This window comes from Argiope bruennichi, chromosome 10, assembly GCF_947563725.1.
Source record: "Argiope bruennichi chromosome 10, qqArgBrue1.1, whole genome shotgun sequence".
NCBI classification, from domain to species: domain Eukaryota; kingdom Metazoa; phylum Arthropoda; class Arachnida; order Araneae; family Araneidae; genus Argiope; species Argiope bruennichi.
In genome coordinates this window covers 122353401-122366253 of record NC_079160.1, presented here as the reverse complement: position 1 = coordinate 122366253, position 12853 = coordinate 122353401, and the positions used below count along the sequence as shown (strand labels likewise).

At 26.7% G+C, this 12853-nt stretch overlaps 2 protein-coding genes across 4 annotated transcripts in view; one reads left to right on the top strand and one right to left on the bottom strand.

Moving 5' to 3' along the window:
* Positions 1-5399: 5399 nt before the first annotated feature.
* LOC129989461 (solute carrier family 35 member E3-like) lies at positions 5400-12243 on the bottom strand. The gene is made up of 6 exons (XM_056098015.1): positions 11666-12243; positions 10087-10197; positions 8412-8573; positions 6329-6411; positions 5711-5849; positions 5400-5613 (listed from the first exon to the last, which is right to left on the bottom strand). Exons 1-6 carry the CDS (start codon positions 12044-12046, stop codon positions 5572-5574), a joined length of 918 nt encoding a protein of 305 aa, XP_055953990.1. The 5' UTR covers positions 12047-12243; the 3' UTR covers positions 5400-5571.
* Positions 12244-12408: 165 nt separating this feature from the next.
* LOC129989455 (early endosome antigen 1-like) overlaps positions 12409-12853 on the top strand; it is a 49046-nt gene continuing 48601 nt past the window's right edge. For 2 of the 3 annotated variants that reach the window (XM_056098000.1, XM_056097999.1), the window contains exon 1: positions 12410-12641. In XM_056098000.1, the coding sequence (XP_055953975.1) occupies positions 12591-12641 (51 nt within the window). In that variant the 5' untranslated portion in view covers positions 12410-12590. Of the gene's footprint in view, positions 12642-12853 lie in introns of all 3 variants that reach the window. The other variant, XM_056098001.1, reaches the window with a different exon arrangement.

Below are 12853 nucleotides of genomic sequence, written 5' to 3'. Positions count from 1 at the left end.
TAGAATTTTTAGAAATTCGTTCCAAGGGCATTTCCCAATGTTTATTTAATCCAAATTTGGTAGCTATAAGTTAAACAACTTGGCCTGTAGAGAGTCCACAGATATATACACATTCTCCTTTCTTAAAGACAAGCAGACTTTAGCAATCAGCTGATTCGCCCATCTAATTAGTAATGAAATTCAACAGCTCTTTACAGTAGTCATTATTGTTGCATTTTATACTAATAATATCAAATTATTAGTATAAAATGTAAATATATCCAACAAAGTTATTTTCATTTGAAGTTCTCAATATAATGATTTTATTTTTGAGCAAGACAGTTTATAAAATTGAAGATTCAAACAAAGAATTACGATAAACGAAGTCAAATGTATTAAAAATGTGAACTTTTAGATGACTTTTTTAGATTAAACAATTAATTCAAAAATCGGAAATGAATTCAGTTATTTCATGCTTTAAAAATTAAAATATTTTCAAAATACATCAATTCACACTTCAATATTAGGCAGAAAATCTGTTGATGACAGAATTGTAAATGAATGAAGTGAACAACCCTTTTTGACATATAAAGTCATTGATACAGTTTGAAATAAGGTTGTGTTAAAGTAGAAAAAAGTATAAAAATAAAGCGCTATTATTTAAAATGAATCCCTTAAAAAGTTAATTAACTTTTACTTTCAAATCGCATTTAATATTGTGCAATCAGAAAATATTTATATTTTTAAAGTAAAACATTTATGGGTGCTAAAAATGTATTTTAATGTTTTATAATCTATTGCATGTAATTTGTAGTTTTCAACCTGAAGTAGTTGATACATTGATTCAGCTTTTCATTTAAAATGAAACTGAAGATATGATATAAAATCTATGTCTATTATAAAGTTTAAAATCAACAGATACATTCATAAAAAACTCAATTTTCATATTTAAAAAAAAAAAAAAAACTTCTTTCTGATAAAGAATGAGCACAAAATGTCTTTTTTTCTTCCCTTCGTCTTGCGAGCGGAGTACGTAAAACATTCTGAGCAATCTCGGATGCAGATCAAGATGATTAAAAAGTTTATAAAAATTAGACGAAACATCGCAAACCAGTATAATTAGAAAAAAAATGAATAACAATTAATATAATTAGATTAAATTTTGTACTTGGTAATGACATAAAAGTATTTTAAGTGTCATAATTCTTTTGAAAATTATTGGCCTTAACTACCTCATTTTTAAATGATTCTCCAAAACGGATTATGAGGTGCGCAATTTCACCCATATTCATATCTCTATCTGAAACACTACTTCAGTTACCAAAATCTTTCTTCAAAACACTCATTCGTCAGAAGATAATGACCATCTGGCTAGTGGCTTGGAATAATGGAGATATGGAAGGCTTATCTATAACATTGTTCCTCAAGTAAACTGCAACCAATCAACTGGATACGAAAGGAAATGTTATTTTTTACAGGTCAGGGGGCTTTTCTATCGTATCGCCATAGATTCAATCTTATCGAAATCCCATAATGTTCTTGTGAAGGAATAAGAACCCTTATCGAACTTTTATTACTGTATCAATATGACCCCGTATATCTCTTCACAGCTCATATAATTTTGGCACCACCCAGCAAGCAATATAAACCAGCTGGTTCCGCAAGGTAGTCATTAATACAAGATAAAGAAAGATCCAGGATATATTTAATCTATTCCAAAACGAACCATGTCTTTCTCATCTCGGCCCCATTCATTCTATTTAATTTTTGCCCATTTTCTTTGCTCATGGAGTGCAATTAATAGAACCAGTCATAAAATTAACAGGCTTTCACATTTACATCTTATTCTAAAAGATCAGGGGTGGGCATTAGGTCGATCGCGATAGACCACGAAGACGTTTTGGGGTGAAGGACCTTTACTAAGACCTAAGACGCGCATACTAAAAGAAATCAAATGCTACATTTACATTTGGCAATGTTTGGTGTGGAATAAATAACTGAAAATATAAATTATATATTCTCTTTAACTCTTGACAAAAACGAAGTTTTCCTCTTTCAAAATGACAATTTTAAAAGCACCTAAAAGTCAGAACCTAAGAATAACTTTTGGAATCGAATGGAACGAAGTAAAGCACCAACTTTTAAAAAAAGTTGCATATCATTTAACATTGTTCTTTGACTCTACGTACTTGTGTGAATCTGCATTTTCAACGATAATATAATTCTTATCGATAAAATAGAGATCGTCTCACAGACGATCACTTAGAACCTAATGCAAGATTAGTAGTTAGTAATTATATACCGAAATATTCAAGATTGGCGGACAGTCTGTAGACTAAGCCTTTTACTATAACAAAGAGGACTAACTTTAGATGAAAATGATTTATTTTTTAACATATTTTTGAATTGCTAGATATTAAATGCGTCCTTTGATAACGTTATATTTGTGGCTATTATTGTTATGTTTGTAGTTATATAGGTAAGTACATATTCCGCATTTATTATTGTAGTAAATATTGTAGACATTTTTTTTAGCTCTTCACACCTACGCCACTGGGTGGATCGCAACACTGAAAAAATTAGAAGTAGCCGTACACTTGAAAAGTCTGCCTACCCTTGTGAAAGATGATTCCTCATTTTCAGCATGTTGCTCCTCCTTTTAGTAATGAAATTGCAATCAACCTAGAATAAAGAGCTCTCTGCATTTTCATCCCCTCATTAATCTACAAGTAACAGAAATTTAGAATTCCCTCACCTCATTTATAGAACCTTATTACAAGATGAAATTCAATTCACCTTTTTCAAAGCAAACCATTTTCTTTCCGAGCAGTTTTTTTCAAAACCAAATAATTGAATTTACTACAAACCATATTCTTTCATTTGGCCTTGAACTTTGCTTTACGTGTTTTGTTTTTTCCCACATATGTTTTTGGCACCAGAATTGTGTACTTTTATTCTTATATTTATTTTGTTTGTGCATTTAAATATTTCCATTAAAAAAAAAATTGTATTTTTCCCTTTGGCTTTTATACATATTTTTTTAAATTATCCTCCGATTTTTTAAGACTTTCTAATAAACTTCTGAGCTTTTTCTTTCATTTGACAGCAAATGAATCTCTCAGTAGAAAAGTCGAATCCTGATTAAATCATAATTTATTGTGACAGTTTATGGAAAACTAAATGTCCTGTATATTAAAACATTGAAAATCTGATTAAGGGGGAAGATTGTAAATGCTTTCTTTTCTTATTCCTTGTTCTCTTCTTCTTTCCTTTTCACGTTATTTCATTTTGTAAATAGCACCCTTTAGTTTACATTTTTTTTCCAATCATGCACATTTTTGTAATTTTGGTAATTCTGTGCTCTTGTTGCCAACATATTTTTGTAAAATTTTGTAATGTAGAAGAGTCCAGCTTCATGTACCCGATACTGATCACTGTTCCTCAATTTTTTTTAATTTTAATACCAGTGGTCACTGCACTACCCTCAGGGGTTGTGATTTGTCTACCACTTCATCTTCATGATATTGCTTAAATAATTTTAAGATTATAGCTGCAGGAACAAGGCATGGTGTTATGTATTCAAATATAGTAATTCTAGGTTTTACAACTTATCCTGTACATCACTAATGGACATACACATATTAATCTTTATTAGTATTAGAGATGCATTTGCTAATAAGTAAAAATATATAACTAGAAATTTATGATTAAAAAAGTATTATTCGCTACCGCTTATTCTGGCCAGCTAGTTTGCAGAAAATAATAGTTATGTTTAATATTAATTAAACCTTTTAAGAACAACTTGATGCTCATGATTTCCTCACACAAAATATTTTAAGCTTCAAATTGCGATACACATGGAACTTTATACTTGTTTTATTTATTCTGTAACAAACATTTTAATGGAGCTTAATTTACAATATCAGAAATCTATTAAAAATGTAAATGTTCTGGCAATGTAATTACTAATTACAAGCTGTCTTTTGCAAAACTAACTTTCCTGTTCCTCCTATAAACTATTAATCCTCCAGCTGCGTATTCCACGATTTCCACCGGTTTGTAATCAGTCCATTTTCTGTTGCATCCTGTGTTTTTCACAGTTTAGAGTTTACAATTATTGATTTTCATTATATTATTATCATGTAACGTCAGTTCACTTTCTTTGAAAAATATTTGAACTTATGTGCAAACATCGCATCTAAATAGTGATCTTAAAGAATTATGCAGCCAGAGAATTAATAAAAAACAATTTCATTGTTTGAATTCTATTGCAATAATGAAATACACAATTAAAAATTATTCAAAAATTATTAAAAATTTCACTGCATTAAAAAGAAAATTTTAAAAAATTTTAAATGTTACAAAAATATTTTTTGTATAGTAACATTTTCAGAAGGCAGAGTGGAAAAATCCCAATATTAATTTATTATTGATATTAATATCTCACTTAATTTTTAAAGAAATAAAATTTCAAAAAAATCACTTTGGGTGCATATTCTTACTCTCCAAAATATACATATACTAAATTTGGCATATGTAGGTCTGTTCTGTAAAACACCATATGACAGACAAACACATCTTTTTTAATTATTAGAAGAGATAGTAGAATGGAATATACTGCATCTAGCTTTAATTCATAAAGAACACATAACAAAAATTAGTTTCTTTCTGTTTTAAAGCAATCAGATTAAGTAGAATAAAAAATATTTGCTTGAAAGAAACCACAGCATATATAATGAAAAGAAATAAAGAAAATAAATACGAAGATAATTATTAATGCAAATAAAAGTGAAAATTTAAAAAAAAAAAAAAAAATGCAAAAACAACAAAGGTTACAATGGGGAAAAAAGTGCAAGCTTGCAAATTTCTGTCAACAAGATGATATTTTAAAACTCGTTTCTATTCAATAAACTATGCAATCTGAAAATACACACAGAAATCAATATTCTACAGCACAAATAATTGAATCTAGAGCAATCAAAATTCGCATGAACATACTTTACAGATAGAAATGTACATTTCAGGGATTTATTTAAGGGGTAAGGGAGAATTTTAATTTGAAATTTCATTTTCTTGCAATCATTTAGAAATAAAAGTAATTGCAAAATATCATGCCAAACAAACTTTAAATAAAAACTTTTCTACATTAAATTATTAAAATTCAAATATTTAGGTGCAAGGAATCAACATTTTGGCTACCTTTATCTCAAATTTCATACCTATAAGTATGATAGATTTGAATATTGCAGATATAATGCAAACATGTTCTTTTATAAGAATAAATTAATAAAAACATGTGCTACCTTTCTGATATAGAACAAAAAATCCGCAAAATAATTTCACTGCAGCATAAAAATATGCTCTGTGTAAAAAGTGTCTTTTTTAGACTAACATTAATAGCCACAGAAATATCACAAATTTAAACTTTATCACAAATTTAATCAAAATGTACAAAAAATTGTAGAGAATATACAAAAAAGCAATAAATAACTGTACAAATCTCATATATTTCATACAAAACTATTTTCAACTAAAAATAATGAAAATGTTTCCAAGATACTTTTTTAATATAGCACAATCTTGAATTCATTCTTATTTCTCAGTAGTAAATGGCAAGGATTTTTGATCTTGATGCTAAAAAAAAAAAAAAAAAAAAAAGTAGAAATAATTTTTTAACCAGTTTGATACTAAAATTTTTTACAGATTAAATTAATATATTTTAAAGACGCACCTTAAAATAGGCATACAAAGACACACCAAATATAGTGATTAAAATACCCAAAAACTGAATGGGCAGCACAGGCTCCATAAAAAGAAGATATCCACCAAGCAATGTTAAACAAAATTTTAGCTGACCAACGACATTATATCTAATGCATGATGATTAAGGAAAAAATAATAATTTTTTTTTTCTAAAATGAAAAAAAATAAATAAGGTACAAATTAAAAAAATAATTTTCATTACAAAGAATAGAAAAATTAGATATTCAAACATTCACAATACATAACTTGAAATAAGTATAAGTCATTAATATGTTCTAATAAATAATGCAATTATGGTAAAAAGAAAATAATTATTTGAAAATTTTATATTTGAATAAAATAATATATGCTGACAACAAAGGTGCTAAAAAAGAAATACTGGAAAATTAGCTTTTATCTAAGTAAAAATAAAATTCAGAATGATTTTTGAAAATTTTAAATACTTTTAAAAAGGATTTTCCTTTGTGATTTATGCTGATTTTTGATGATTATAATAATAAAACAATGTAATTTTATTTTTTTTATTTGCAATATATAAAAATTAATATTCAGTTTATTTATCTACATGTTTGTTTTGGAAGGATACGTAACAGCAGAGGTATTTCCAATTATCCAATATATTGAAACATTGACTAAAAATGCAATGACTCCAGATAATAAAACCAAAAACTGAAAGAAAAAAAATAAGAAATCATAATTATAGGAACACACACACACACATATATATATATATATGCTTCAGAAGAGAGAAAAAAATGAAGTTGAATTAATTGAACACTTTGAACAAACACTTTTTCTGGTCTGAAATCTACAATAAATTTTCATAGATTATAGAGAAAATATATACCGGATGTCCACTTCAATCAAGACTCAATTGCTAATTTTTAAACTGTTAGCATTAGGCATATATTTTCAAAAGAAAAAAAAAATGTTCTAAAAAGAATTAATAGTTTATGTAGGTTAAGTAACCAATGCACTTTTGAAAAAAATTATGAAGTCTAAATTTTTATACAATGTCTGGTTATATACTTGACATAATATTTTTAACAAGAAAATTCAATTAATCACTATATAAAATTAGTAAAATTTTAACACTTAAATTATTATTATTTTGAACCATTTTAAAGAAATCCTACCAGACAATTGGCAGAAACTGCTGAGGTGGCTCCTGATTGGTTTAAAATAAAGAATTTCAAACAAATGTTAGTTACTGAAGAGTTTAGCTTTTTTGCTTAAAATGTTAGTGTATCATGGATACTTTACTAAATATGACTAATAGAAACAGGAAGTGTATAAAAATCTTATACTTCATAGTTTGTAATGTATTTCATCTGTGTTACTTACAGTATTTTCACAACTAAAAGTATATGCCTGCATAAAAATTAACTATTGCTGAACACATTTTCAAAATTGACAAGAAAGATAATCATACCTAAAGTATGCTTTTAGAAAAATCAATTTTATATACACTGGTATTTATAAAATATCTCTCATTACATTTTCTTCCAAATGAGAGGAGAAATAATGAATAACCATCTAAAAATGAGCATGTTTCTCTTTACATATGTAAGAATCTAATGATTTCATGGACACTTGTGAAACTCTTATTTGACCCAAGAGAAATATGGACTAATAACATCATTTGATAGCAAACACTTGAATCCAAAAATCCAATGTACCCATGCATCAATAATCCTGCAGACCAAATTTTTCTGTAATTCAAGAATATGACAGTCAGCCCTCGGGAGAAACTTGTATATGTGCTGTTTCTCCTGAAAGGGCTAAATATAATAAAAGTTTAAGCATAAGAAATGAATAGAAAACCCTTTTAATCTTAAATCAAACAGAACATTTTTGTAATACCCTATGAAAAAGAATATATATCTTCTATAAATCTCCAGCAAAACTCAAAGTTGCTTTAAAAAAAAAAAAACTATTTTACATACCATAACAGGAACTAAAAGGTTATCTCATTATTATAGAAGGGGGGGGGGGGTGTGCTTGCTAGGCATCCATTTTAGGTAATAAAGTAGCACAGAGTCTAACACAAAGCACAAATACAATATTTTTAATGCAACGTAATTCTTTAGTATCTTTTTCTGCATCTTTAAATAATATTGGTAATATTATGACTGATAGTTATAAAAAACATTATGAAGCAAAAAAAAAAAAAAAAAAAAAGAAAAGAAAAGTAGACTACTGTGTAGTCACTTGAGATAATGAAACATCATAATGGTTCTCTTTAATTATAAAAAATGACTACAGAATTTTTTTCCCTTTTCATTATAATATTCTTTTTATTTATTTTTCAGATATTACCAATACTTTTCTTAAATAAATTTCCTTGCATTTTGTTTGGTAGGTACTGATATGCAACAATTATATATATAGGCATATTTTTAATAAATATTCATTCTCAAACAATCTCAGTAATTCATAGAGAGGCATACCAGCCAATACATTTTTAGAGTAGTAGTGATATGTATGTCAAAACATAAAAATAGAAATTTAAAAATATGTCAAGCAAGGCATAAAAAATGATTTAATCATCATTACAAATAAAATAGCCAAACTAAGTTCATAGCAATCACCGTATAATGACAAAAAGCTCTTTCAGATAAGTTCTTTCGAATTTTTTAACATTTAAATATATAACAATGAATGCTTACTATATCACCTAATGACCAACTTCTGTAAAAAAAGCCATCCAATGCCCAAGGAGGTTCCACAATAGGAATGCAAAATAAAAGAAGTGTTGCTGATAATGGAGCCTGATAGTATAGCAGTTGCATTGAGTTTACTTGAAATTCCTTTTGCTTTTCACCAACCCACTAAAAATGGAAATTTCATTTCATTAAAATCTGCTCTCTGTAAATATAAAATGTCAAGGACTTAATGAAGGATTTTAAATTAGGCAACTATCTACGGCATCCAGACTTAAAAAAGGGACATACATAAATTGAATTTTAAAAGTTATTAGCCTATTTGTTAAATAAATAAATTTGAAAAAAAAATATTAGAAAATTATGAATTAAAAATATTAGAATAAAATTAGCCCTTTATCAAGTATAATTGATCAGATCCTTGTTTTAAAAATATTTATAAACAATGAGCATCTGCTTATTTAAATTGTGTACAAACATAGAAAAACTATTAATAATAATAATAAATGAATAAAACCTTAAACATTTTCCTAAAATTACTAAAATAAAAAAAATTAACAAAATTAATTATTAAAATTTGATTAAATTATGAATTTGTTGAAATATGAAACTAAATTAGCCCATGTTCTAAGCAAAAAGCCACTTATTGTGCACTGCCTAGGGCCACAAAATGCCTAAATCTGTCATTGTAGGAATTAATTGCAGAAGACATCAAACTAGTATTAATAATTCAAAATAATTAATATTCATATATATATATCATGTGAATATACCATTGTTCACTGTAATGGTAGTTAAACATTAAAACATATAGTTATACTTTTCGAAACAAGGATAAATAAATTTTTTTCTCGATATATAAAAAAAGATATTTTTAACTACTAGTGATAATTAAATTACTAGAGATATTTCAACTTGGACCAACTGAAAATTATATAACTAATTATTTCTTATTAAAATAATTAAATATCAGAATTTGGAAAAAAAAGCCATATCAGCACTAAATTATTACACTTTAAAAAAATAATTTATCCCATGTTTGCCTTTTTTTTTTTTTTTTTTCCCTTTCTCTTTTTGGTAATACTGCAGTTTAAAACAAATTACAGTAACAGACAATCAAAAGATGATTAAACTTTGTATACTTTTTGTCTCAAATTGAATAAACGTAACACGAGTTAAAATGATAGAGAATTTCAAAACTTTAGACTCTGTTAAAAAAAATGTGCCTTAAAATAAAGATCTTAATAAATATGGTCATGCATTTTCTTTGTATTCTAAACACCATTTCTGATATTCATGGATTTTATAGCTCAAAAGATTTTTCTTAATATATCTTTAATAATGTTTTGTGATGTTATACTGGTATGAAAAGAATTAAAAATTAGGTCTTTCAGTAATTTTCTAGCAAAATTGCTATTTTATCATTTTATACTTATAATAAAATCTGTAATCATCCTAAAAATGCTGGAATTTTTTTTTTAAAGTATATAACAAAGAACAATTACACAGTTTTTAGAGATTATGCATAAAATTGCTTTGTAAAATATTTACCTTTTAATTAAAAATAATTTGACCACTTTTGATATAAAGTAATCAAAAGAGTGAAATTAATCCATTAGAAATGTTTGCAAAAGAATATTTTAAAAAATAGTAACATTCAGTCAAACATATAAATACATACCACTTGATAAAATGATGTTACTATCACTCCAACCAAAGCAAAGACTGTACCTAATAGATTGAACTTAATATCATATGTTGAATTAAGGATTACTCCAAATGATATTGGTATCTAAATTAAGAAATTTTACATGTGAATAAACAGAACTTCATAAAAATAATGCACACATCAAGATTAAATTATTTGTATATAGAGAAAATCAAAGGAAGCTTACCCATAAAATAATTCCTACAAATAAGGAAATGAACAGATTAATTATATGTTAAATATGTTTGAAATATGAAAATAAAAGATATGTCTTAATATATATCTTATAAACACTATCCAAGCGATTAATAATAATATAATATTAAAAAAAAACAGATCTCCTCAAAACTATTATTTTTCTTATAGAAAATTAACATAGTCAATTAATGTAAAGTAACTACTAATGTTACTTTGCATAGAATTTATAATAATTGAACTTCTACAAATTTTACAGTTACTTTTAGTGGCTAATTATGCTGATAAAATGAATTAAACTAATTAAATTGAAAGTACTGATAGTAAGCCATACATTTAATTGAAAAATACATGTACACTTTTCTATAAAAAAATGAAAAATTCTAATGTGGCAAAGGAAATAATATGAAAACATTTATGAAGCATGCAATCCCAAAATAAAGTGAAAGGAATCTCTGAAACTGGTGAAGATCTAAGTGAAACTCATTGCATAATTATAAAATTTGTTAACATATTTTAATATGAAACAATAGTGATATTTTATTGTCATTTCTATTCAGGCCCCAACACATCAAAATTTATACTTAGTAATGAAATAGAATATAAATATTTGTAATACAGTTTTCATACAATTAGATATGTTCATAATATAGACATATTTGTTATTACAACAAACAAATCTATAATACAAATACAGATAAAAGTATTTTTATAATTAAGCATTTTTCCAAACTGATTCTTTAGAAAGACAAATGGCAAGCATAAAAAGGGAAATAAATCAGAGTGCTTCTATGACAGTAGCCTTGATGTGACAATTTTATCATTTATGGAATAATTTTCTGTAATACCTTTGATATAAAAATGCATATTTTTTAAATCAACCTACATTAATGCAATGTTAGTCATATATATATATGCACATACACAATCTGCTTTTATAATAAATGCAAAAAAAAAGTATTTTACAGTGAAGTTTTCACTAAGAGTTTTGAACCACCTAAGAAATTAACCAGAATATAACACAGACATAAGATCATTGTACTTCCAAATTTGTGAATTAAGTCATCCATTAATTGGTATAAAAATTATGAAATATATAAGCAAATGAAGTATTCCACAGATTCTTCGTTAAAAGAAATAGACAACACATTTCGAAAACAAGATGTGCCATCTATTTAGATAATAAAGAAATTAATCAAGCAGAGAAATATAAACACTTTTAAGAAATAAAATTAAAATCCGAGAATAAATGATTAGCTATGCATAGATATTGTAAGGAATATAAATGTAAGCTTTTTCTTCCACTTAAAATTATTATCACAATAAATTTTTAAATATAAAAACTTCACAGTATTACCAGAGTGGATTTTATTTTCCATGAAAATGTCCTCCCGTACATGAAAGTTTGAATCAGCATGATGGTGGGCATTGTCAAAGTTTTTAAGATTTGATACGTTCCAACAGTATTGTAACCTAACGAGAGGTTTGTAAACACAACAAATCCACAGAATGAAATAGCAAGAGGTAAAACTTGAACTACTGGCAAACGTTTTGCTTGGAAAACATTTAGACTCTCACATAAATGTATACCAAAAAATGTTACAATGAAATGAATTAAAGTCAGAGTGATGTTAGGAAATTTAGTTCTAACATAAACAATCTTATTTACAAGAACGATGGCTACAGAAAGAACAATATTTCCGAGTACCCAAAGGGGTACATTGTTCTTCCCACACATCTTTAATAAAGTATGCTAAATCACCTGTAGCGAGTTCAAGTAATTTTCAACAATATACTATATTACACATCTTAAAATGTAATGAATGTGGTGATAAAAATAGATAAAAAAAATGATAAAGTCCACACTCATTTAATCACGTCGTGTCTTCTTGTTTACACTTCATTCTGGGCGCGCCGGCTGTCAGGCACGAAACTGAAGTTAAAGTAAATGCGATCTTTCTTTTTATTATTATACATTATGTTTGTAGTCTATAGAGAGATCAAATTGTACTACGTCACTTGCTTCAGGCGAAAATGATTGGTCTATTTTTGTAATTCCGTAATCCACCTATTGCTTGTTTGTGTGATGATTGGTTACTAGAAAATAGTACTAAACTGTTTCTAATGTCTTGCTTCTAAATATGAGAATTCGTCACTTTCCTTTTTTCATGATCTCCTTCCCCTCTATTCCCAGTTTCCGTCCAAAAGAATGATGTTTATGGTGGAGGAGTAATACAAATATTTCTGAGAGACTGTTGACGTTTAATTAATAACCAGTAATTATGTTTAACAACTTTCGTGGTATTCTCAATAGGAGAGGTGATCAAGCCAAAGTAAATAAATTTGTATCTTGCTAAATGATTAAAGGAATATATCTTGTTGATTTTCTGTATTACATAAGAAAATTCTCTCCTAACAATTAAAATTCAGTCTTGTTTTGATTTTTTTTTAACTAATTCTTTTGAATTGTTTTTACTTTGCTCAAGCATGCTTCTTTCTTGCATGGTGTAAACATATGTTTAAACTTCAGATGTAATTTGATTTT